The sequence below is a fragment of the Meriones unguiculatus genome, chromosome 17 (assembly GCF_030254825.1).
Source record: "Meriones unguiculatus strain TT.TT164.6M chromosome 17, Bangor_MerUng_6.1, whole genome shotgun sequence".
NCBI lineage: Eukaryota > Metazoa > Chordata > Mammalia > Rodentia > Muridae > Meriones > Meriones unguiculatus.
In genome coordinates, this window is record NC_083364.1 from 35,627,057 (window position 1) to 35,653,093 (window position 26,037).

The window sequence follows — 26,037 nt, forward strand, 5'->3', positions numbered from 1 at the left end:
TGTGTGTTATGTGTAAAATCATTTTCCCGTAAATACACGTACTTCTCTGGTGCAGCTTACTAACAACCTCCCATAAGACATGGATAAGACCCTCTGTTCGTTCTTGGCCCTGGGAGGTAGTTCTTCCTAATGAAAGCATCTACAAACACAGAAACCAGAGTGCCGCAACAATAAAGGGAAAGTGTTGCCTTCCCTAATACTGTATACATGCAGGACTACCATTTCTTCTCTTGAAATAAAACAACCAATTCACATACTATAAAAAATAGTATTTACCTGGAGCACAAAGACTCCACAGTCACTGTCATTTTTCTGTTGTGGAATACACTGAAGAGAAAAATAAGATGATCATTAACAAAGATCGAGTATCTCTCTTCACATAAGAAATCTGCTTCCATGGATAAATGAGCAAGAGATAGGAAACTCCTCTCTGTCCCAGACAAGTCTACACCTCCAGTATCTAAATACCTCAATAAAGGAAGCCTATGGCCACGGGAAAAGATCTTTTAAGTGGCAACCACAATTTAAACGTGGGATATAGGAAACCAAATTTGAAAAACCATCGTAAAGACTTAGCTAGCTAGCTGTGCTGTACACTCGCTGACAATGGAGACATGGCCCTGTGGGTCCTAGAGCATGTGCCTGGACACCAGCATTCGCTCCTCTGTTCGTCCTAGCTACAGACGGGAGGTCGGCAGCAATCTCAGGCCTCTGGGGCCAGACGTCCCTGCCATGAGAGACTGTGCTCTCGGGCTGTGAGCCACACGGAGATCTTTCTCTCTTCATCTGTCAAGTATTTTGTCACAGCAATTAAAAATTACCCATAATGTTCTTTGTAGCCTTAACTTTCACCTCAGGTTATACAATTTTGTTTTATTCTTTGAAGTAAATTATAAAGGCAAAGAAATGTTTCTAAAAGAACGGGTTACTGTATCTAAGGCAGGACTGTGACAGACCTTGGGGGGATGCAGAACACCTAAATGTGCTAGCTGGGTAAACTGGTAAAACATACAAGTTTAAAAATAAAATAAAAAGTTACAAGTTCATCTCCGATGCTAACTAGACTATAAGTTATTAGAAACATAGGACTATGGCTAAGTGTTCGGCTCAGATGAAAGATGAACTGATATTGATTTTTTGGGCTTAGGGTTAGTATTTGTTTCAAGACCCTGCCTAGAACATTGGGTTAATAATCTAGACAGATATGAGTTCCAGGACTAGCCTCTAGCAGTACTCCTGGTGTCCAGTTTTCTTGTCTAAAAATAAAGATACGGCTTATGCCGAATGAACTGCCTGACACACAGGTTGTAAAGGCCAAATGAGATCATAACAAGGAAACAAAACAGCCGGAGGGACTATGTCTGCCTTGGCACTGATGTAGAGCTGCTTTACTGTCTATGAGCCAAACACAGTGGGTCTTAGCAATATTCTTAGAAAGTACTTGTCTTGATCCCTTTTTGGCCCCAAATAGGTTTTTAGCATATGTCTGAGTCTATATGGATCCTATGGAAATTACAACCACAAGGTAAGGTGTCACCCCTCCCATTAAAACTTTTTCCCTACACACCACCACACAATTACTAACTGTAACATGGATGGCATGATTGCTGCTTTCAGCAAGTACCGGGAAACTCAGCCCCAAGATGAGTAAGTACTAAGTAGACTAGCCTCTCCTGGAGGTGCTCTTCATGCCCAGTCTTTGACACTCTCAGCAGGCACCCACACCTGGACCACTGCCTCCCATGCACAAGCTGGGATTTCATCTGTGCCATTCTTACCTTTGTAACAGCAGTCTGCCAACCCTGAAGAAATTCAGGTCTATTTTTTTCTCTGGCTTCAGTCAGCAAATACTTTCTTATATTCTGGGTAAAAACAAAGCATAACACACGTGTTCCATTAGTTGGTGAAAACATGGAACCTGCCCAGCAGCAGATAGAAACAAGAGAGGAAACTGGAGTCTGTCTAACGGGGTGACATCTGTATTGAAGAGTATTGTAGCTGGAACTTTGTCTCAGAGCTTTCACTCACTCCTGTACTCAAGTACGCACTCAAGTACTGACTCTGCATCAGAGGTTATGAGTCAACCTGCTACATTGGAAACCTTGCATCTAAGCACAGAAGGAAGGCATGGCAGAAGTCACTAATAACTACAGTTAAATGAAGCACATTCCAGCTCTCGTCCATTTCTGAGGCCCTTTCCCACAACTTACTCATTTGTAGAGATTCAGGTAATATCACAAATATTTCCTCCATGTCTATCACTTGTCTGCTAACTTTAAGACATAGATAAGTTTTATTATTTATTTTATGGTGCTAAAAGCTGAACCGTGGGTTATGTGTATGTTAAGCCTGTACTCTACCACTGAGCTCTAACTCCAAATCTGACATCAACACAGATTTTGTGATACACTTAAATTTATAAAGGTGTTCCTTGATGTTTTTTTCTTCTTTTGTGTAAGAATTCTTCCCGACTCACGAATGAATAAAACACCTATATTTTATCCAAGATTTCATGCTTTTTTCTTTTCAGATAGGGTCTTACTATGTAGCCCTCACTGGGATGGAACTTGAATTAAAGGCATATACCACCATGTCCAGTATGTTCATGTTTTCTAACTGTTCTTATAAATAGTATAATGCAAACCTCTATAACTTTTCCAAGCAGCAGCTAATTTTCCCATTGTGGTAATTGAACAGGTTTGTCTTTTTTCAGCTTTATCATATACTAAATTATCTACATATACACATGTGTGTGTGCGTGCACAGACACACATACACACACACACACACAAAATTGTTTCTGGATACTTATGGTGGAAATTCTAATCAATACTAAGCCAATGCAAGTAACATTTTAATTGTAAAACTTTTATAACATGCCTTGACATTTAACAGATGAGTCTGCCTTCACTGTTCCAGTTCAAGTTCATGCACATGACTTCCACAGTGTGAATTAGAGAAGAAGGTCACCAGGCCTTTCACACCCGTTAGTGGGCTGGGGTGTAGCTCAGTGGGTGTTGTGCTTGCCTAGCATGAACAAAGCCCTGGGTGCAAACCCCAGCACTAAGAAACCAAGCCTGGTGACACACACCTAACATCTTAGTGCTTGGCTGGGAAGGGCAGGACCAGGAGTTCAAAGATAGCCTTGGCTGTCCAGCATGTGGAAGGACAGCCTGGGCTGCATTAGACCTAGTCCCAATACCAAGCATAGTATTGTACACCATAATTCCAGAACTTAAAAAGCTGAAGGCAGGATAATATGTTTGATGCCAGCACTGGCTACATAGCAGACCTTAATAAAGAAAAAAGAATCTTGGGAAACTGATGAGATGAAAATTGCTATAATTTAGTCTGGTGAAAACTAAACTTTTTAAAACTGAGTCTGCTTGTTTCTCTAGTTATTAAGATTTCCTCCAAATAATTTTTAGAAAGATTTATTTATTATGTATACAATGTTCTGTCTGCATGTACACCTGCACACCAAAAGAGGGCACCAGATCTTATTATAGACTGTTGTGAGCCCCTGTTGATTGCTGGGAACTGAACTCAAGACATCTGGAAGAGCAGCCAATGCTTTTTTTTTTTTTTTTTTTTAATTTATACAGTATTCTGCCTGCATGTATGCCTACATGTCAGAAGAGGGCACCAGATCTCATTATAGACTGTTATGAGATACCACGGGGTTGCTGGGAATTGAACTCAGGACCTTTGGAAGAACAGCCAGCGCTCTTAATCTCTGAGCCATCTCTCCAGTCCCCGCACCAGTGCTCTTAACCTCTGTCCTCCAAATAATTAAACCTTTAAAGTCTTCACCCTAAAGGCTTTGCACAATTCTTACTACAGTATATCCCGGGTAGTTCAGTTCCCAGGAATCAATGGGGGCTCACAACCATCTGTAGTAAGATTTGGCGCCCTCTTCTGGTGTGCAGGTGTACATGCAGACAGAACATTGTATACATAATAAATAAATAAATCTTTAAAAAATTATTTGGAGGAAATCTGAATAACTAGAGAAACAAGCAGACTCAGTTTTAAATAGAGCCTTCCTTTTTGTTTGCTTTCTCAAGATCAGGGTTTTTGTGTGTAGTTCTAGGTGTACTGGACTTCACTGTAGACCAGGCTAGCACTGAGCTCACAGAGATTTGCCTGCCTCTGCCTCCCTCCCAAGTGCTGGAGCTGCAGGCGTGCGCCACCACTGCCTGTCGCCAGGTATACTTCTCTAACTGGTTCTTCATTGTGCAGAAAACTCGGGAAAGCTGACTTGTGCCCCATCTCATTGCACTCTTACTGACCTCCACACAGTGTGGTGGTCCACAACTGCAATCCCAGCATTTGAGAGCAGCCTGGGCAACGACAGATCACGTTTTATCTGCACTCCAATACTGTGTGCCTGCATAATATGTATTTTCAAGATTTGAGATGATATTAGCTCTAAAAGAAATCAAGAAAAAAATAATTTCTATCCTCACTCCAGCATTTTTTAAGAAAAAAAAATGTGTTTTTCTGCATTTCCTTAAAAAATGCTGAACTCAAAAAGGGCACACCTCTCCAAAGGGGGTCTGCTGATCTCAAACAGCTCAGCTGCCTTGCCCCTGACAACTGTCCTCTTGTAATCCTTGAAGCAGCAGTTGACTTCTACTGCTTTGTCTATAGCTATGATATGTCAAGGTCAATACAAATAAAAAGTACAATAGGCAGAATATTAACTTACCTCTACACAAAATTTAAAATGAATGCCTTGGGAATCATAAAATGAAATAATTCGATTGGAGAGTGTCACAGTAATGAGAGACCAGTGGACTTCCAGGTGAATAGGGATCAACAGAAGACTCTTTTTAAACAAATCCACCTGATGAAGAGAAAGAAATGGGGCTATCACTACAGAACCAACAACAGTGTTCATCTGTTGACCTTTGACCTGCTAAAGGTCATAAAATGGGGAAGTGGTGAAACAATTTGAACCTATGCCTCATCTTTTCTTCTTTGTTTTGGTTTTGGTTTTGGTAGTTTTGTTTTGAGACAGGGTTTCTCTGTGTGTAGCTCTGGCTGTCCTGGACTCTTCTTTCTCTCTCTGTAGACCAGGCTGGCCTTGAACTCACAGAGGTCCTCCTGCCTCTGCCTCCAGAGTGCTGGGATTAAAGGTGTGTGCTGCTGCCATCACCACCTGGCTTGCTATGTCTCAGTTTAAAGACCATGTTTGTAATTACTAAGTTAAAATACTCAAAAATAAGACAAATAGAAAAATACTGTTTTAGTTTTTACCTAGCTTTGTTAACTATTATTCATGTGTGAATGTGCAGGGATAATGTACATGTGCGTCAGACGACAGGTTGGTGAAGTTGACTCTCTTCCACCTTTATGTGGGCTGTTTTTTTGTTTGTTTTTAAACTGCTAGGATCCTAGCACATACTAGAAATAGTATTAAATAGTGCTAAAAAGCAACAAAAGTTTAAAACATTAAAAAGTAAAGGTCATGCAATCTCATGTAAATCTGAAGTTCAAATTTTGGCTCTTCTACATTTGTTCTGTCAGTTTTATTTTCCCCTTTATGTCCTGATTTCCTAGAATGTAACATGTAGGAAACAACAGTACCTACCTTATGCCGTTCTAAATGAGAGAACATCAAGCTAGCCTTTAATCCCAGGACTAGGGAGGTGGAGGCAGATGGATCTCTGTTGAGTTCAAAGCCAGCCTGGTCTACAGAGAGAGTCCAGAACAGCCCAGGCTACACACAGAAACTCTGTCTCAAAACAATAAAGAAGGGTGCAGAGGTGGGGAGGAGGAGCCTTCAGTGGTAGTGGTGGAGGCCAAAGTAATCCCAGCACCAGGGGCAGAGGCAGGTAGATCTGTGAGTTCCAGGCCAGCCTCCTCTACAAAGCCAGTCCAGCACAGCCACGGCTAGAGAGAAACCCTGTCTCAAAAAAAAAAAAAAAACAAAAAAAACGAGGAGGAGGAGACTCAGACAAATTTGCTTTAGTACACTTTAGCTGCCCTAACATGCCCTTTTTACCCTAACACATGTCTTTTAAAATCTGGAAAAACTGCTATTTTCACTCAGAATTTCAACAGATGGGGATGGTGAGGACGGTCCAGCAGGTAAAGGCATCTACCACCAAGCTGATGGTGAGAGTTCAATCGAGAACCAGCATGGCAGAAGAACTGACTCCTACAATGCAAAGTCTCTGAGCTCCACACCTGTATCATAGCATGTGGGTACCTACACACTCACCCACAATAAATAAACTGATGTCATTAAACATTCCAAAGGGATAAAAAGTAGTAGGTACTCCACATACACTTGCAAAACACGAGTTACACTTGTGAAATGTGAGTTATCTGGGTATCACACCACATCCAGGTAATCCCAGCATTTGGGGGGTGATAGCAAGAGTTGTTCAAGGTCATCCTCTGATACAAGGAGAGTATAGGGAAAAGTGGGCTGCAAGAAACCCTATCTAAAAGGACCAATCAACGAAAAGCTTGGCATGGCAGCATATGCCAATAGTAGAACAGTCACAGTCAAGGCCTTGCTGTGAAACTCTGCAAGATCCCATCTCAAAGGAAAAGCTGTGGGGCCATCAGGATGGCAGACAGCTTGGTCAAGGTGCACCCTGATGACCAGTTCTGATCACTAGGCACCCACCTAAACGTGGGAGAAGAGAACCTAGTCTACACAACTGTCCTCTGACCTTGTGTGCATGTAGGCACTTGCACATACCAACAAACACAGGAACACACAGAGAAATACATGTTTAAAACTTCAAATAAAAAGCTATCTTCCATATTTTGTTATTACTTTTATTGTTTCTTCTTTTCCCCTCCTGTGTAAATCCTCTCAACTTATTTGTCTTTAACTAAATTTGGTTACTTAATGAAATTTGAGACCACTGCTTTTTTTCTCTCCTGTGTTTAGTAAGAACCTTGAGCTCATTTGTATAATGACTAGATGTGATCCTACAAGGCTGCCCCCAAAGAAGCTTCAGCTTGTCATTTTAAAATCCGTGTGATGTGTATGTCAGCAAATGTGTCTATGTTTATGCAGGCTCAGCCATGAGGGCAGAGGTCAACATCAGCTATCTTTTCTCAGTTGCTTCCCTATCTTACTTTTTTGAGACAGAATCTCCTACTGAATCTGAACTCATGTCAGGTCCTCATGCTTGTACTGTAAGCACCTTATCCATGGAGCTTAAGCTTATCAATTTTTTAAAATGCCTTTTCATGATATTTTATTTCTGGAGTGCCGTGTGGAGGTCAGATGACAACTTGTGGGAGTCAGCTGTTTTCTTCTGGCAGGGACAGAAATTCAGGTAGAGTTGGTGGCAGGGGCCTTTGCCTGCTGAGCCATCTTTTTGGTGCTTATTTTCAATTTGATTCATAATGAGAGAAGAATGTCTCTACAGCTTTCCAGTGACCCAGTGTATCATCAGCTCTTACACATGTCCTTTAGTCACGATAGATAGAGAGAGAGAGAGAGAGAGAGAGCTGGGTTGGGTGACAAGTTCAAGGCTAGCTTGAGTGCACATTTACTGTGAATCTATAAGGGAAAGAAAGGGAAACTAGAAGAGAAACATAGATTCAGTCTTTAAATTTTCTCATATTTTATTTATTTTTGTTTTAACTTTTGAAACAGGGTCTCTCTATGTAGTTCTGGCTATCCTGGATCTCCCTACATACCCTGCCTGCCTTTGCCTGTCCAGTGCTAGGATTAATATGTGCTCCACTAACCTGGATTTTTTTTTAATTTTAAAATTTATATTTTTCTGTGTGAGCAATGCATGTCACAGGACACGTGTAGTCAGAGGACAACTGTGAGAGTCAGTTTTCTTCTTCAACAGTGTGGTTCCAAGGCTCAAACTCTCTTTGTCAGGCTTGGAAATAATCCCGTTTACCAGCCAAGCCATCTTACTTTTTATTATGTACCTATGCAATCATACTGAATGTATTAGGTTTCCTATTGTCTACTAAGCTTATTCAATCAGAGACATCATTGTATGACAATGTATTTCTTTTTAAAAGATTTATTTTTATTAGTGTGTACCTGAAAGTGCTGTGTATAACAAGCATGTGTGTGTATTAGAATGTGAGCACAGGTGTCTGAGCGTGTCAAAAGAGGGCACTATGACCAGGCTATCTTTGAACTCTCAGAGATCCAGATGGCTCTCAGTCTGGAATGTGGGGATTGAAGGATGTCTTACCATACCAGCTTCATTTGCTATTCATTTTGGTTTGCTAGAACTTCATTCAGTTCAGTGTCCATTTATTTTCCAGCACTCATTTTCATGCTGTTTTGTTAGTTTCTTAGCATTCAGCATATTGCTGGAATGTTTTTTCAGTTACCCTAAATGGAGGATCCACAGAATAGATAATTTCTTTTTGTTTTTTGAGACAGAGTTTCTCTGTGTACCCTGGCTGTCCTGGAACTCCCTCTATAGACCAGGCTGGCCTTGAACTCACAGTGATCTGGCCTGCCTTTGCCTCCCAGAGTGCTGGGGTTAAAGTTGTGCACCACCACACCCAAAGATAATTTATTTTCATTTAACATGAAAAGTATACATATACATTTATACATACACATTTTCTACAAAGATAACCACTCATTCTGTTTATAACTTTTGCCCACCTCTATCTTCCACAGCTTTGTAAAATTCCCAGCTGAAATAGCATTCACATGTATGTGATAGGTAATATGTACACAAATATACATAAGCAGTGTTGGAACAGAGTCTCATACATGCTAGGCACATGCTTTTCTACTGAACTGTATCCCTGGCCCCGGCATCTGGACTTTTAGTTTGAACACACCCTAAATAGTTAGCTGTGCTGTTTTTTTGTTTGTTTGTTTACTGTAGCCTGTGGCTCATCTAGTCATAAATTGTGCATTTGAAGTCATCTTTCATATCTGCTCTACTTCAGCTAAATGGAGCACATCATGAAATTGTGTGCATTTAATTTCCCATGTCAGTTTTATTTGTCCACATGTTGCATCTGTCCTGCTATCTATCATCTAGGCCAAAGCATCATCTGTTTATTGTATGTGCTGAGTGCTTTGCCTGCATAATGTAAATAGACTACATCTGTGCCTGGTGCCCCCAGAGGCAAAAAAGGGTACCAGATACCCAGGGGCTACAGATGGTTGTAAACCATCATGTGGATGTTGGGAACCAATCTTGGGGACTCTTCAAGAGCATCCAGTGCTCTTAACCACTAAGCTATCCCTCCAGCTCCATTAAAAAAAAAAAAAAAAATGAAATGGGGCTGGAGAGCTGGCTCAGTGGTTCAGAGCACTGGCTGCTCTTTCAGAGGACCCAGGCTTAATTCCCAGCATCCACCTGGCAGCTCACAACTGTCTGCAGCTCCAAAATCTGACACCCTCACACAGATATACATTCAGGCAAAACACTAATGCACATAAAAATTGAAAATAAAGTAAAAAATAATGAACTGAATTAAAATGAAAAACCTTTAAGAAATTAATGGCATGTCTGTAATTTCTGGCTTTGTTAACATAGTATCAGTTTAAAATATATTTCCTGTACGAACTAGTGACTAAAAACCATGAAGCTGAGGTATCTATTTAAAAATTTAATATTATGGGGGCTGGAGAGATGGCTCAGTGGGTAAGAGCACTGTCTGCTCTTCCAAAGGACCCGGGTTCAATTCCCAGCACCCACATAGCAGTTCACAACTGTTGGTAACGCCAATTCCAAGAGATCTGACACCTTCACACTAATGCAAATAAAAAATAAAAATTAAATATTTTTTAAAAAATTAATTTTACTAAAATTAGCAATCTTATGAGCATCTTTTTACAAATCTTTCTTTTTCCAGATTTCTATAAAATAAAGACCTAGTGATTGGATCATCAAAAAACTGAAATGCACATTTGGTGAGTTTCAATGTAAATCATGACAATTATCATTTTACTGTGTATTTAATAGTATGTTTAATGGTTTGCTAAATATAGTTTAATTTATTCTCCCAACAAAGTAAATAGCACAGGTGTTCTTGTCCAGAAAAGGACTGCTTTCAGAATGGTTAAGCAAATGTGCTCACCTTCTAGCTAGTTAAGTCACCAAACTGGCAAATGAATTCTGTCTCTCTTCTCAGATTTGTATACTTCAATCAGACACTGTATTTGATATAAAATTATTTCCAAGTCGGGGGAGATGGCTTACTTGGTAAGGTGTTTGCCTCAATCCACAAAGCCCTGGATTGGACCCCCAGCACTACATAAAGCAGATGTGTTGTAATCCCAGCAGTGGGAGGTAGAGGCAGAAGGATCAGGACTTCAAGGTCATCCTCAGCTACCAAGTGAATTCCAGGCCAGCTTGAGATGTCTAAATAAAGAAATAAACCTTATTTCCATTGACTTAAGAGTTATTCTTGTTGGTTGGCTGGTTGGTTTGGGACAAGATCTCACTATAAAGCCCTTGCTGGCTTGGAACTTGCTATGTTTGCCTTGAACTCACAGAAATTTATCTGTCTGAATGCTAGCATTAAAGGCGTGTGCCATTTTGCCTGTCTTTTTTTTAAAATAACAGTTTCACATAGCCCATGACCAGACTCAAACTTCTGACCTTCCTACCTCCACATGGGCTTACAGAGTCCAGCTAATACTCAGTTTCATTTCTCCAAGCCTCCCAGTCACCTTAAAAAGTGAAAAGCATGCCAGGCATGGCAGCACCTACCTCCTGGTATTTAAGAGGTGGAGACAAGATGATCATGAGTTTGAGGCCAGCTTTGGCTACAAATTATAAGAGCATCTTGAGCTACATGAGTTTGAGACCTTTTGTAAAAAAACAAACAAAACCCAAAATTATTTCTACACTTATGTCATTAAGATTTATTTATTTATTATTTAAATACTACTCTGCTTGCATGTGTGCTTACACACCAAAGAAGGCACCAGATCTCACTATAGATGGTTGTGAGCCACAATGTGGGTGCTGGGAACTGAACTGAGGACCTCTGGGAGAGCAGACAGTGCTCTTAACCACTGAGCCATCTCTCCAGTCCCTCTACATTTATTATTTGAGTTTGAATTTATGGTAATTCTGTCAAAATACCAAAAATAGACTATGAAGATGTTTCAAAAGTGTTTTCACCCAGGCACAGTGAAGAAAACTTGTAACCAAGACTTGGGAGGCTGAACTAAGAAACAGTGCAAGTTGAGACCATCCTGAATTACATAACACTTGTAAAACCAAGGCTAGGGCTGTAGCTCAGTGATAAAAGCACTTGCCTAGCAGATGGGAAGTCCTGGATTAAAAAGAGAAAAGGCTATGACAGAGTGAGGGCACTTTAGATATTTTAGCATTTTATTCTACCACTCAGAAATCTAACAAGCAGACAAGTTAAATGTCTTGTCCACGTTTTCCAGTAGGCTAATAGTAATGCTGCAATCATGGACTCCCAGACTGGTGCTTTTTCCTTACAGTACATTCTAATCCATAGACTCAAGAGTTTACTAGTGTCTTATTTTTCAAACATTAAGATAAAAAACATTAACAGTCACAGAAGGTTCTGACTGATACCATAATGTCATTAAAGTTCTCATCCTCCCACCAAGAGTAGCTTATCCCTATCAAATTTAGTATAACAGGAAATAGAATACCTTTTTAGTCCATCTCTTCACTCCATTATAGCCTTTGGTTACCAGCTGTCTATGAAAAAAGCTGTTGAAGAAGTGGACCTGGAACAAACAGCAAACACAGATTACATTATACTGTACCCAGAGTCAACCTTACAAGAAAATGCAAACAGGAATGAGAAGTTTTTGTTGTTGTTTTGGTGTTTATTTTTGAGATAGCATTTCTCTGTGTAGTCCTGGCTGGCCTGGAACTCACTCTGCAGACCAAGCTGGCCTCCACCTCAGATCTGCCTGCCTTTGCCTCCAGAGTGCTGGATTAAAGGTGTGTGTCACCATGACTGGCTTTTTTTTTTAATTTATTTATTTTTATTTTAATATACATTGGTGTTTTGCCTGCATGTATGTCTGTGTGAGGGTATTGGGTCACCTGGAACTGGAGTTATAGACAGTTCTGAGCCACCATGCTGGGAATTGAACACAGGCCCTGTGGAAGAACAGTCAGTGCTCTTGTCCAATGAGCCATCTCCCTAGCTTCCTACCCTTTTAAATAAAAAGGATTTTATTAAAAATTCAGGCGTGGCTAGGTGTGGATGAACGCCTTTAATCCTGGCACTCAAGAGGAACAGGCAGGTAGAGTTGGAGGCCAGCCTGAGCTACAAAGTGATATCCAGGACAGGGAAAGATATATAGAGACAGACAAACAACAAAACAAAACAAAACAAAAAACAAAGACAAAACAAAACAAATGAGAAGGAAAAATCAAGGCCTGAGGAAAGTAGCTTAGTTGGAAGAGCAGGTGCCTCACAGGCACAAACCCCTGGATTTGATCCCTAGGACCACAAAAACTGGGTATGGCAGCACACACCAGCAATCCCAACACTCAGGAGGTAGACAGGAGGATCAGAAATTCAACATCATCCTTAGCTAGAAAAGAGTTTGATGTCGCTCCAAGCTACGTGAGATCCTCTCTCAAAAACGTATAAATGAAGGACGGACGAACGGACGGGTGGGAGGAAGGAAGGAAGGAATCAAAGTTGGTCGAGAGGAGAAAACACATTACGTGGCTAACAGAAGAGTCTATTCCAAAGCTTTGTTAGCATTATTATTAGCTCACCTTTAACCCCTGTACTCTCAGAGGCAGAGGCAGGTCAATCTTGAGTTCAGAGTCTACCTGGTCTACAGAGTGAGTTCAAGGACAGCCAAGGCTATAATGAAAAACCCTGTTTCAAAAAAAAAAATTAAAAAAAAATAATAATAATAATAAAAAAGGAGCCCGGCTCAGTGGCACACTCTCAGCACTCAGGGAGACAGAATTAGGTGAGTTCAAGTCCAACCTGGTCTACAAAGTTGTCCAGGACAACCAAGACTACACAGAGAAACCCTGTCTCAAAAACAAAACAAAACAAAAACAAGCAAAAAAAAAAAAAAAAAAAAAAAAAAATGAGGTAGTGATTATCTTAAACCCCAGGGATAGGAATTATAAAACTAACCCAACCTGAAGGGTGTGAGTTTGGAGACTCCCTGCTTTCTAACAACTACAAAAAGGCACAATCATTTCTTTTTCTTCTTTCTTTCTTTTTTTTTTTTTTTTTTTTAGCCTGGAACTTGTATGCACCATGACCCAGCTACTAAAGGCTTACCAGGGTGTGCTGCCATGCCCAGGGTTAACTACTCAGAAAAACTGAAAATGAAGTATTACTTTACACTTTGAAAGAGAATAAGGCTAAGTTTTATTTATTAAGATTTATTTATTTTTATGTGCATTAGTGTTTTGCTGACATTTTACAAGTGTGCGTCCGGTGCCGACAGAGGTCAGAAGAGGGTATCAGATCTTTTGAAACTGGAGATACAAACAGCTGTGAGCCACTATGTGGGTGCTAGGAATTAAACCCAGGTCCCCCGGAAAAGCAACCAGTGCATTTACTTAACCACTGAGCCTTCTCTCTAGCCCCAAGACTAAGTTTTGTTTAAAACTGTAGTAACCCCTGTTGAACATATCTTAAAAAAAAAAAGTAAACTCTGTTTCAGTAAAAATAAACACACCCAACTAAATAAAGAAGAAATTTGCTTAGGTAAAAATGTTTTTTTGTTTTGTTTTTCTTTTGAAACAGAGTCTCACATAGGCAGTGCTGGCTTCAAACATGCTATGTACTAAAGGGCGACCTTGAACTTCTGATCATCTTGCCTCTACCTCCCAAAGTACTGGGATAAAGGTGGCGTGCAACCACACTCAGCTTAAGCAGAAATGACTTGATAGTCTAAAGAATATCCAGTAATGACATACTGCTTGAAAGCAAGGGGAAGAAAAAAAAATTAACATGTTACTATTGATAACACAAGGACACTCGTGAAGAGGGAGCTTTTCCTTACTTTGTCTGGGACTGCATCCATTATCAGCTCGCCATACATATTAATAACCTGTAAAAAGTAAAACCAGCTGATTAGTCCTACACACTTCAGAACAGCCCCTGTAGGATGAGTAATATGTTGAGAGTAATGAAAGTAATAAAACCTTGTTTCTAAAGATAAATGGAAAGCCAACGCAAAAGATATGCCAACAGCTGTGCAGGTTTCTACCCTGAGAGCCCACATGCACTAACCTGGTCATTCAACCAATTCTGACCATCCAGGGTCGCCAGGTCATCCATGTCCAACATGTGCTTATTGTAGAAGATTCGGAAGTTGCACTTTTGATGTCTGGCCCGGTAGTTTGTTATTTCCCTATTGATAAATGGTTTTCTAAAACAGATTTTGAAAGAAAAAAATTAAAAAGAAACAAATTTCATTCAATATATAATTATCTCTTTTCTCTTAAGGGAAAAGTCACTTATGGCAACAAGTATCTTTAAGGGCTTAGCTTTAACATCACTGACATACCTATTAGAAAAATCTTCATTAAAGACATCTTTTAATCTCCCAAGGACATCTTTTTCACTGAGTGGGACCAAACTTCCATACTTTTTCATAACCTCATCTAGGAATCCTTACATAAAGGAAAAAGAAAAACATGGAAATTGTTTTCAGTAAAGTTATTTTTTTTAACACATAACACGCACTTACATCTATTACAGCATAGAACTATAATCTGTAAAAATAGTTACATCGTTAAAACAAGATGAGTGGGTATTTAGGCCTTCACCATTGTAACCCACAAAGAAATGCTCAGAGCTGTCATTTTACATTGGATCGATTGTCGTTTCACAGTTGATCTTAGCCAAAAGCTGAGCAAGCAATTAGGGGGCAGAGGGGGGGCGTCCACATGGTACAAGCTGAGTCTTAAGTCTCATCAGCCTCCATATAGTGGGATTACAGGTGTGTGCCACCATGTCCAGCTGAGACCTTATTTTTAAACCACCTACACACGCAAGAGTGGCTAGTTAAGAGTCAAGAGTGCCATTTCCCTAGTGTGACCTTGAAGAAGAAACATCTCCTTAAGGACTCCTAGGAATCCAAGCATGGTGATACACTCCTGTGGTTCCAACTACTGGAGAGGTTGAGGCCAAGGATCACTTGGGCACAGGAATTCTGGGCTAGCCAGGTGGGGTTTGACTAAGAATGGCCCCTGAAGGCTCATGTATTTGAAAGGAATAGGAGGTGTGGCCTTGTTGGAGGAAGTGTGTCACTGGGGGAAGGGTTTGAGGTTTCAAAAGCCCATTCCAAGCCCAGTGTCTCTCTGCCTGCTGCTTGCAGATCAGGATATAGACCGCTCAGCTCCTTTTCCAGCACCAAGTCTGCCTGCTTGCCGCCATGCTTCCCGCCATGATGGACTAAACCTCTAAAACTGTAAGCCAGCCCCCAATTAAATGCTTTCTTTTATAAGAGTTATCTTGGTCATGGTCTGATTTCATAGCAACAGAACAGTGACTAAGTCACGAGGGTAACATAGCAAGATGTACTTACCTCTTAAGACAGGAAGAGGGAGAGGATGTGTGCCAATCTGGTTAAATGTTTTCCCCCAAAGTAGCTAAAGGTGTAATTTATTTTTAAAAACGTAACACTGATAAGACTGTTATCACTGTATTGTTGCAATTTGATCATTTTGTTTGTTTCTTTTTCAAGACAGGGTTTTTCTCTGTAGCCCTGGCTATCCTGGAACAAAATCTATAGATGAGGCTGGCCTTGACTCAGAGATGAACCTGCTTCTACCTCGAGTGCTAGTTAATTAACAATTAACACCACTTAATTAACAATTTGATCATTATTAATACATTGACTCAGTCTCAATGGTGAATGCCTTCTAATCCCAGCACTTTGGAGGCCAAAGTAGGAGGGTCATACTAAATTTGAGACCAGCCTTATGTACACGGCAAATTCCAGACTACATGGTGAGAACGTGTCTCCAAATAAACAGCAAACCCACTAACTATTCATGACACTGACTAACCCTGTGAGGTAAGTTTAACTGGCAGCAGGGAGCAAGACCTTTGCCCTCCATGCTACCTATGATGGCCTAAGATCTCCCACCTCAGCCCCACAGTAGCAGTACTCCATCTAGAGAGGCCTGTTTTAAAGTAGGACATAGAATTTTCTTTTTCTTTCTTTCTTTTCTTTCCTTCCTTCCTTCTTTCCCTTCCCTTCCATGTGGCACTGCACCCGGCAGGAATAGAATTTTATTTTTATTATTATTATTATTATTATTTTATTTATTATGTATACAGTGTTCTGCCTACATGTAACACCTGCACGCCAGAAGAGGGCACCAAATCTTATTATAGATGGTTTTGAGCTACCATGTGGTTTCTGGGAATTGAACTCAGGACCTTTGGAAGAACAGCCAGTGCTCTTAACCTCTCCAGCCCTCAGGAATAGAATTTTTAAAAACAATTTTTATTACTATTTACCTGTGGTACAAGAGATCAAAACCTGGGTCCAGCACTTGGTGGGCAAGAGATTGAACTTCTACCATTTGAGCTTCATCTACAGCCAAGGAAATAGATTTTTTTTTTTTTTTTAAGATTTTATTCTGCCTGCATGTGTGCCAATAGGCCAGAAGAGGGTACAAGATCTCATTATAACAGGTTGTGAGCCAACATAAGGTCACTGGGAATTGAATTCAGGACCTTTGGAAGAACATCCAAGTGCTCTCACCTCTGAGCCATCTCTCCAGCCCATGAAAATAGAATTTTTCAAGGGATCTTTCAGTCTGATTTAAGGCAGTCTTCAAGTCAATTTATGTTCATATCCATTTAATGGTCTCAATGATCACCCACTAAGCAGAAATCCCCAGGAAATAAAACCCTAACATTACTTCTAAATATATAATGAAGAAACTGAAGAAGGCTTAGTGGCTCACAAAGGTAGAAACATGAGTTTGGGATGATGCTGAAAAGGAAAAGCAACAGCTTATCAGGTTGATGATTAAATCTAGACTATGGTGGGAAAATTGTAACCAGCATCCTCCTGCAGCTCCAGACAGTGGTTTCTGCCAGGCCATATATTCCAAGTGCAAAGTATTCTGCTGTACAGAGAGAAGCAGAGATGAAAACCGTGTATTCCCTCCTGTTAATCTCCTACAGGAATAGCTCCCAGCTCCTTGTAATGCTGAGGACACAATTCAGGGCCCCAAACATGCTAGACAAACCACAGACTTGCACCCCCGCCCTTTATTCTTTTATTTTTATTACATTCATTTAGTGTGTGTGTGTGTGTGTGTGTACAGTGAGGTGCACATGCCAACAGCATACAGCCAAAGGTCAGAGAACAACATATAGGAAATGGTTCTCTTTCCACCATGTGAGTTCCAGAGAGTGCACTCAGGTCATTAGGCTTGGCAGCAGATGCCTTTACCATTTACCCACTGAGCCATCTCCCTAGCCCAGCCCTAGGTTTTCTGAAATCATTACCTCTGATTCTCCACCCAAGTCTATTTGGAGGGTCTAAGCTAAGAACAAAGCATTTAACATTTAATTTTTAATATTAATGTGTATGGGTGTTTTGTCTGCATTGATGTCTGTACAAACATGTATGCCTGATGGTCAAGGAGGTCAGAAGAGAGCACCAGATCCTCTGGAACTGGAGTTAACATGTGGTCATGAGCTGTCATGTGGGTGCTAAGAAGTAAACCTGGGTGTTCTGCATGATCATCCAGGGCTGTTAACCACAGGGCTATTGTCCCAGCCCTTAGATACATACTTTTGCTACATTTCCAGCCTTCCTATCTTAATAGTTATCTTGTTTGTACACAGTGAGTGGTCTTACTTCTACATGACAGAATGGCCCCTACAGAAGTCAGGAAACCTTAACATTTGGAAAGACTGCCTTTAGGTGGGAAGGCAGAAAAAGAATACTGACTCTACAAAGTTGTTCTCTGACCTTCATGTGGGCATGGTGACATCATATACATACAATAACAAGATAAAAATGAATTTTTAAAAATTGTTTTAAAATGTGGTAACGTTGGAGAGCTGGCTCAGAGGTTAAGAGAGTATCGTATTCTTCAGAGGACCACAGTTCAGTTCGCAGCACCCCTGTTGGATGGCTCACAATCACTGGTGAATCCAGCTCCAGGGAATCCGATGCCTCTGGCCACATTGTGCGGCATATACTCAAACACACACACACACATATACATGATTAAAAATAAAAATTTTAAAGTAACAATGAAACCCACTACCTTGTATGCTAACATATTTTAAATTACAAAATGAACCATAAAAAATTATACTCCAAATAAAAATGGGGGGGGATGTCCCAAACAACAACTAAAACTTGAATTTTAGGCTCTACAATATTGATTAATGCTCCTTAAATTAAAAAAGCAGTCTTCCTATAGAGAAACAAGCTGGAAATGACCTGACAACTTACTTCTACTGGCTGGCTTTCAGAGTGCTGTGCAGGCTGCTGTGGGAGAAAAGACATCAGCGGTCTCACCAGCATTTGGCCCTGGACCCTGAATACTACAATACTGACCTGGTGGGCATGGTGTGCCCACTGGTGAGATAGTGGCATAAAAACACTGATGTAACCAACAACTTTTTGGCTGGATCTGAGACCTGCCCCACAGGAAGGAATTCATCCCTGATACTGAAAACTTGGCCAAAACCCCATGGGTCGGGAGGTTACAGGCTTAGAAGTGAACCTACTGTCCATTTTCTGCCTTGTAAATACCCGTGTTTAGGACCACAGATTAGTGCTGCTCTCAGCTCACCCAGAGAAGATTCTTCTGCAGTGGACAGAGTTTAATGCGGAGCCTCACAACGAGTCAAAATGCTGAGAATAAATGTGTTCAACCCTAAATAGGACATCTATATCAACTCTCCCTATACTTCCCCATCTCTGCAACCTCAAGGAAATACCCTTTCTGAAGGGACAGAGAGAAGGTAAGAGTCACATGATGAGAGGGAGTGCTCTGAAGTGCTATCTTCTGGACGAGTCATGACCACTGCACTCGTGAGCTCACTGCAGTATGGTTATCTCTGCACAAGGTCAAGCCAATGACCAGTCACCATCCCAACAGGCAGTACAGTCCAATGAGTACAGTGGATGGGACCGGGGAACATGAAGGGAAGAGGTAGGTATATTGGGGGTGCCTGGGGAGAGAAAGGTGTGGTTTCGTGTGATCAAGACGCACTGTACAGCACTAGGCGTGGTGGCAACACATCTTTAATCCCAGCAGGATATCTCTGAGTTCAAGGCCAGCCTGGTCTACACAGCAAATTCCAGAACAGCCTGAGCTATAGTGAGACCCTGACTTAAAAAAAAAAGATACATTGTAAACGTGTATGGAATTTTCTAAAGAAATAATAAATAACAAACTATTAAAAACAAAAAAAAAATCCCTTAAAATTTCTGCTAAAGCAATAGTAAACAATGTTGTGGTATTAAAGACTGCTATATTTTGGAGGTAACATCCTCAGCAGTTAGAATCAATTTAGCATCTTCATAACCAGAATGACATGAAAGCAGGTTATCAGCGTATTCTGTTTGCTGCTATGTTCTTAGAAACCAGAACACGTGCTGGCATACAAGAACATCTTATATATTAGTAAAGAGAAATGGCTGGGCCTAGTGGCAAATGCCTTTAATCCCAGTACTTGGGAGGCAGAGGCAGGAGGATCTCTGTGAGTTTGAGGCCAGCCTGGTCTACAAAGTGAGTCTAAGACAGTCAGGGCTCTGTTATACAGAAAACCCTGTCTTGACTAAATAAATAAATAAATAGGTGAGGTGCAAAGGAAAATAGATAAGTGAGAAACTGTACCAATAAGATGCACTCAAACATACAAAAAAAAAAAAATCAGGGCTGGGGAGATAGCTCAGCTGAGAGAATGTCTGCCTAGCACATATGAGGCCTGAGTTGTAGCCACTGCCCCACATAAGTCAGGCATGGTAGTAACATATCTGGAATCTCAGCACCTGAGAGGATCACAAGTTTGAGTCACCTCTCAAGTACATGGCAAGTCTGAGGCCAGACTGGGCTACCTAAGATTCTGTTTAAATACAAAGACACCCAATCTTAAAGCCTGACAATATAAAATTCTCATCTGTAATCTGTAAACCTGGTTAAAATTTAAGTTTAAACAAGTTCATCTTGAAAGGTAATTTGACCATCCTCTTAAAAATTTTAAGTATCGGGGTTAGAGAGATGGCTTAAGAGCACTGGTCTCAGAGATCAACTTTCAGGAACAACATGGTGGCTCATAACCATCTCTACTGGGATCTGAGGCCCTCTTCTGGCACACAGGTGTACATGCAGATAGAATCTTTTTTTAAAAAATTGAGTATCAGTATTCTTTTACCAGCAATTTAAATGGCAGATAGAATCCTTTTTTAAAAAATTAAGTATCAGTATTCTTTTACCAGCAATTTAAATGGCAATTTAGCTTACAGAAACAACTACATAAGAGAGTTCATTGAACCCTTAGAGCAAAATCAATGCAAGTGTTCATCAGCAAACCAGGAAATGAGCTAAGCAACATCTATATAATGGAGCAGTGTGGGCCAGAGGTTGGAGGGCAACAAAGAACAGTGCATACCAGAAAGGCAGGTTGAGAGCTGCTCATCATCCACGGGAGAAGCTTTCTGACGGCTCTGGCTGCCTGCCATCTGGTTTTCTACTTTGAGTTCACTGCACACCGAGGGAGCGTCCAGTGGACTTTTACAGTAAGGGTGGTCCAGAAGTTTTGAGCTAAGAATGTTCTGCTTGAGAGATCCATCCTCCTCCATCTGGAAGTTCTCATTCTGAGCAGGCTCTTGAGACACAGGCCCATCTACACTACTCACAGATTTGTCTGCTCCAGACACTGACAGTTTTACTCTGTCGTCACTGACAGTACTTGTCCCACTTTCCTGACCCAGAGTCATACTTGCTCTTTCAGTTTCCGAAGAGAACTCATTACTAGAAGGATGTTCTGTTAAAGGGATTTCATGAATTTGCTCTGTATATTCCCACTTAGGAGAAGAGGGTGACTGGTTCCAGGTGTATGTGGCACTGCCATTCTGTTGGTCAGGGAATGCTTCATCTAAACTATGCTCCTTGTCCGAGAAAGGGCTTTCTTTAATGTGGCCATCAGCCATGTGAGAGTTCTTTCCCTTCACCATAACGCTGCTGTCCATATCTGGAAAGTATGGCTGACACTGACAAGTGTCTTTAGGTTCTAGGGAAGGGACTGGGCTGCAATTGCCACCCTCTGTGTTATTATCCCTAAGTTTCTCTTGATGGTCCCCAGTGACCTTCTGTACCCAGCTTCGCTGGGCTTTTCTTAGCTTACAAACTCTGCTTTTCGTTCTGAAGTGCTGGGATCTGAAAATCCTATACCGAAATCTAATCATGGATAATTTCTCATACATCATAAGAGACACTTTGACTCTTCGATGTTGGTTAAGTTGGAACTGTTTTGGAATCAAGGGTCTCCCATCCCTGTGGTGCTCTAGCCCTTGGTAGCAGCCATAACAGAAGCGCTTTCTATGCTTGTTCAAGACCACAATCTTGCCACTCTCACCAGGACTTTGGCTCTCCCCATTGAACTTCATGGGAAAGTCTGAAGCTTGTGGCTCTGTCCTAGGCTTGTGACCACCGGCCTTACCTAAAACAGAATTTGCTGACAAGCCCGTAACTGCACTCAGGAAACTGTTCTCTCTGCAGTATCCATGGTCCACGTGACTCGATGAAGACAGTAACTTATCTGCTTGGAGTTTCAGGAGCCTCCTTGAGGGGGAAATGAAGTGCTCAGTGTCCTTTCTTCTCACTCTGGCATACAAAGCACTAACATTGTGAGTGGGCGCTCCAGACTTCGCCTCCGCACAAAGCGGGACATCCTGGACCCATGATTTTGGGATGTGAAGGTCCTTCTTACTACACTGGAAATGCTTCAACTGCCGATGCCAAACAACTGGTCTTCCCAGCTTAGCTTTCAGAAAGCACAGGTTTTGAGGAAAATAGAACTTCTTAAAGCTTCCAAACCCAGTATTCCATTTCTCAGAAAAGGCTAAGTGAATTCCTTTCTTCCATAGAATTTTCTTCTGTTTTTTCATTTTTCTGATGCATAATGAGAACTGGATGTGCCTATAAAAGAAAATAAAAGTATAAAAAGTTACATATCAGTTTAAGTATAACGTCATAAAGACATGTAGCAATTAAGATACAAAGATAAAAAAGAACATATGAACTGCAATTTATTTTGTCAGCCATAAAGAAATCCTACCTGACTGAGGTTCCTACGTCAAGAACTGGGAAGACATGAAAATTTAATAAGGCCCCCACTTTCTCTATACCTGCTTCTGGTGGATGTTTCAAGAATGATTTCTAGCAAGAGGTGGTCCTGCATGTCTTTAATCCCAGCATTCAGGAAGCTAAAGCCAGGTGGACCTCAATTTCTGTGAGTTCCAGACCAGCCTGTTCTACATAAAGTTTAGCCAGGTCAGCCAGGCTGTCTAGTGAGTGACGCCTTGTAACAATAACAACCAAAAACCTTTTCTCAGTGCACAGCAGTTTTTGTTTGGGAGTCTGTTTCTGTGCATGAGCACTCCGCCTGCACAGGTGCACCACTTTAAGTGCCTGCTACTTTTGGGGGCCAGAAGAGGGTGCTGAATCCCGTGGAACTGGAACTGTGGATGGTTGTAAGCTAAGATGTGGGTGCTGGAAACTGATCCTCGGTCCTCTGCAAAAGCAGCAGGTTAACTGCTGAGCCATCTCTTCAGTCCACTGGATCAGTTTCTAATAGAATACATAAGGCAAAAGATCAGAAGAGAATTTCTGAAGGGTTCGTACTTGAGCTACCTTGTCAGCCACAGAATTTCTAGTATTTACTATGTTCTCAATGGTACAGTGAAAGATAGTAAAGGAAGAGGGACCAAATACCCCTTCAGATGGATTTCATATCTACTTATAACTTGTTCATGGAAAACAACTTTCAGCCAGCAAAGTTTTCAAAGGGTATCTTTGGCCCGCATAGTCATCAACCTCAAAGAGACCAGCTCCACTTTCACCAGTCAGAGTCTAAGTGTCTACACATGAACAGAACTTCATCAGGTGCTCTCATCCAGTGATACTGGATGAGAAAAAGACAGAAAAAAAAAAAAAAGTAAAAGCTTCCCCATCTCCACACCTCACACCCCACCACATACACACAATATTACCTTTCTATGCATCACTTTCCTATAAGGGAAGAATATGGAAGGCTAAAACATATGTTTACCATGGTCCCTTCTCCACCGAAGTCCACTGAACTAGTAAACCTGGACGTGGGAGGGGCAAGGTCTTCCTAAGTTACTCAGGCTGGCCTTGAATTAGCAATCCTACTGCTCTGTCTCACAGATGCTGGAGTTACAGGCATGTGCCACCATGCACAACCCGAAGTTAGATTTTTAAAAGGCAAAATCCCACTAGGTGCAGTATGCTCCTATAATTCTAGCAGCCAGGAAGCACAAGCAAAAGGATCACAAGTTCAAGACCAGCTTTTGGTGCTATATAATGAGACACTGTCAAACATGAATAAATTGTTGTGGGATCCACTTAAATCAACATAACTTAAACACCAGGTCAATAAAGGTGATAAAAATGTATTGTAATCAAGCCGCTACTGATCGATCAGGGAGGAAGAACAGACTCAGGAGCTGAACTGTGACCATGAAGGGATGTTGTACAGCATATTTAAAGGATGAAACCACAAAGCAGGGGGAGTAGGATGGAGGTGTACCATTGTCCAATCAAGGAGTTTCCATCAATCTGGATAGAAGCAGGTTCGTGGGCCTGGAAACACGAACTTAATTTGACCCTGCCAGCAAGACAGAAGTTGTCCTTGAGATGTCTGCACTCAGACAACTGTTTCCCTACACCCCAACCTCTTTAGCGCTTGGGAAGTCCCCAGCTCTTCTAGTGCCAGGGACCTTGAACTTAGCTTCTTCCTACGATTAAATGGAGTCTGGAAATTAAATAGTACTAAGAATAAGTTTCTTTTGCTTGTTCCTAACAGAATGAGTGAATGAGGGAATGAATCAATGAAGGAAGAATTGAGCAAAAGAGGTCAGGAACAAAGGTAATAAGAGATAAAATCAATAATATCCCTAAAAGAAACAGATAGCCAGATTTGGTAGTATACACCTTTAATCTCAAGAGTTCAACTCCCTAAAGAGTTCAAAGCCAGCCTGGTCTACATAGCAAGCTCCAGGTCAGCTGAGACTTAAGCCTTTTTCAATAAATAAAAAAAGCAGATAAATGAGCAACACACTTAGCAGTTCAAAAAAAAGCTAAAAATCTAAGGCCATGTCATAAGCTACATGACCTCAGAAAGGCCCTGAATTAGAAATAAGTACCTATGAAGGTTAGGATGTGGATGGGGCTGAAAAAGGAAGGCCATCAGAAAATCTGAACAAGTTCCACCCCCAGGTCCTGAAGAGAGAACGTGTTCCCTTTCTTGGTAAGGATGAATCAGGACAGTCACACACAGGGAAGGGCAGCACAAGGCAAGCTGAGATAAATGAGTTCATGCTGTGAACTTGCCCTCTCACCACCCTCTAAGGATATACTGCTAATGAGGAACCATTCCTTCCTTAGGGATGAGAGAAGGTCATCTGAAGAGAAAAGATCATAGGTATTTAATGCTCCCCCAAAAGGCGGAGCAATTACTTTTCAGTGTATTCTGAAGTCAAAGAAATGTTTTAAGCTCTAGATCCTAATTACCCTGCTCCCTTTTTCCCCAAGAGCAGTTTGCCCTTCTGACAGGGTGAAATAGATGGCTGTGAAGACAGTTTGAAGTTTTGTTTGTTTTGTTTTTTTCAAGACAGGGTTTCTCTGTATAATCTTGGCTGTCCTGGAACTCACTCTGTAGACCAGGGTAGCCTGAAACTCAGAGATCACCTGCCTCTGCCTAACAAGTGTTAGGATTAAAGGCGTGTGCCACCACCACCTGGGGAAACACTTTTTTTTTTAAACTCATCCTCTGAGGTCCTGGCAATCTGATTCATCCTCCAGAAGAGTTGGTTAGCTCGTGAGAAAATTCATAAACCTATACAGCAAATATCCCCACAAATGGCCCTGCATGGCCACAGTGCACCCAAATTTGACAGTTCTCATATATTCAAGTGTATTCAAAATGTCCCACAGCATCTCCATGGGCATTCCGTTCGAGTTAGTATTGGAGGCTGAACTGGGGACCTCATCCAGGGTAAAGATGTTCACGCAATGTGCTATATACCTGCAGCCTCATTCTTAAACATCACTCAACAACCACCAGGTGTGACGGCACACGTCTTTAATCGCAGCACTTGAGAGACAAAGGCAGTTGGGGCTCTTCTGAGTTCAAGGACAGGCTGGTCTAAGGGTCAATTCTAGGACAGCCAGTGGTATATAGTGAAACACTATCTCAAAGAAAAGGTGTGGGGGGAGACTCAGGCCAGGCTCGGTGGCCCATGCCTTCAATCCCAGCACTTGGGAGGCAGAGGCAGGCGGATCTCTCTGAGTTCAAAGCCAGCCTACTCTAAAGAAAAAAAAAAAAAAATTCACCTACCAAGAATCACCAGACCTCTGAGGATGGAAAGTAAACCAGAACAATGTTACAGGTAAAAGCAAAACCCACTGACAGAAGAAAAGGCAACATGATCAGAGTGAAAGAGCCAAAATCCAAGGAATGCAAGCAGCCACCAAAAACTACAAGAGGGAAAGAGTCTCCCCAAAAGCCTTCAAAGAGAACATGGCCCCACAGACACCCTTACTTTGACTCTGTAAAACTAATTTTAAACATAGGGCCTCCATATCTATGAAAAAGAAAAAAGTTCTACTGTTTCAAGAAAAAAAAATAAAGGGAGCTAGACAGATAGGTCAGTGGTTAAAAGCATTTACTGTTCTTGCAGAGGACCCAGGTTTGGTTCCTCTTCTTCTTCTTCTTCTTCTTTTTTTTTTTTTTTTTTAAGATTTATTTATGTATCTGATCTATCTATCTATCATCTATTTTTATGTATGAGTACTCTATCTGCATGGACAGCTGCATGCCAGAAGAGGGTATCAGATCACA

General features: G+C 41.2%; 2 protein-coding genes across 4 annotated transcripts in view; one reads left to right on the forward strand and one right to left on the reverse strand.

The window, feature by feature from the left end:
• Ncbp2 (nuclear cap binding protein subunit 2) overlaps positions 1-15,411 on the forward strand; it is a 30,046-nt gene extending 14,635 nt beyond the window's left edge. The window contains exons 5-6 of the mRNA XM_021645129.2: positions 9,829-9,886; positions 15,281-15,411. Coding sequence (XP_021500804.1) covers positions 9,829-9,838 — 10 coding nt within the window. The 3' untranslated portion in view covers positions 9,839-9,886; positions 15,281-15,411. The remainder of the gene's footprint in view (positions 1-9,828; positions 9,887-15,280) is intronic.
• The window catches only part of Senp5 (SUMO specific peptidase 5), a 46,815-nt gene that overhangs the window by 14,454 nt on the left and 6,324 nt on the right, over positions 1-26,037 (reverse strand). For 2 of the 3 annotated variants that reach the window (XM_060370206.1, XM_021645126.2), the window contains exons 3-10: positions 20,563-22,091; positions 14,468-14,573; positions 14,191-14,329; positions 13,961-14,008; positions 11,615-11,692; positions 4,712-4,849; positions 1,779-1,862; positions 277-327 (exon numbers count right to left, since the gene is read on the reverse strand). In XM_060370206.1, the coding sequence (XP_060226189.1) occupies positions 277-327; positions 1,779-1,862; positions 4,712-4,849; positions 11,615-11,692; positions 13,961-14,008; positions 14,191-14,329; positions 14,468-14,573; positions 20,563-22,060 (2,142 nt within the window). In that variant the 5' untranslated portion in view covers positions 22,061-22,091. The remainder of the gene's footprint in view (positions 1-276; positions 328-1,778; positions 1,863-4,711; positions 4,850-11,614; positions 11,693-13,960; positions 14,009-14,190; positions 14,330-14,467; positions 14,574-20,562; positions 22,092-26,037) is intronic. The other variant, XM_021645127.2, reaches the window with a different exon arrangement.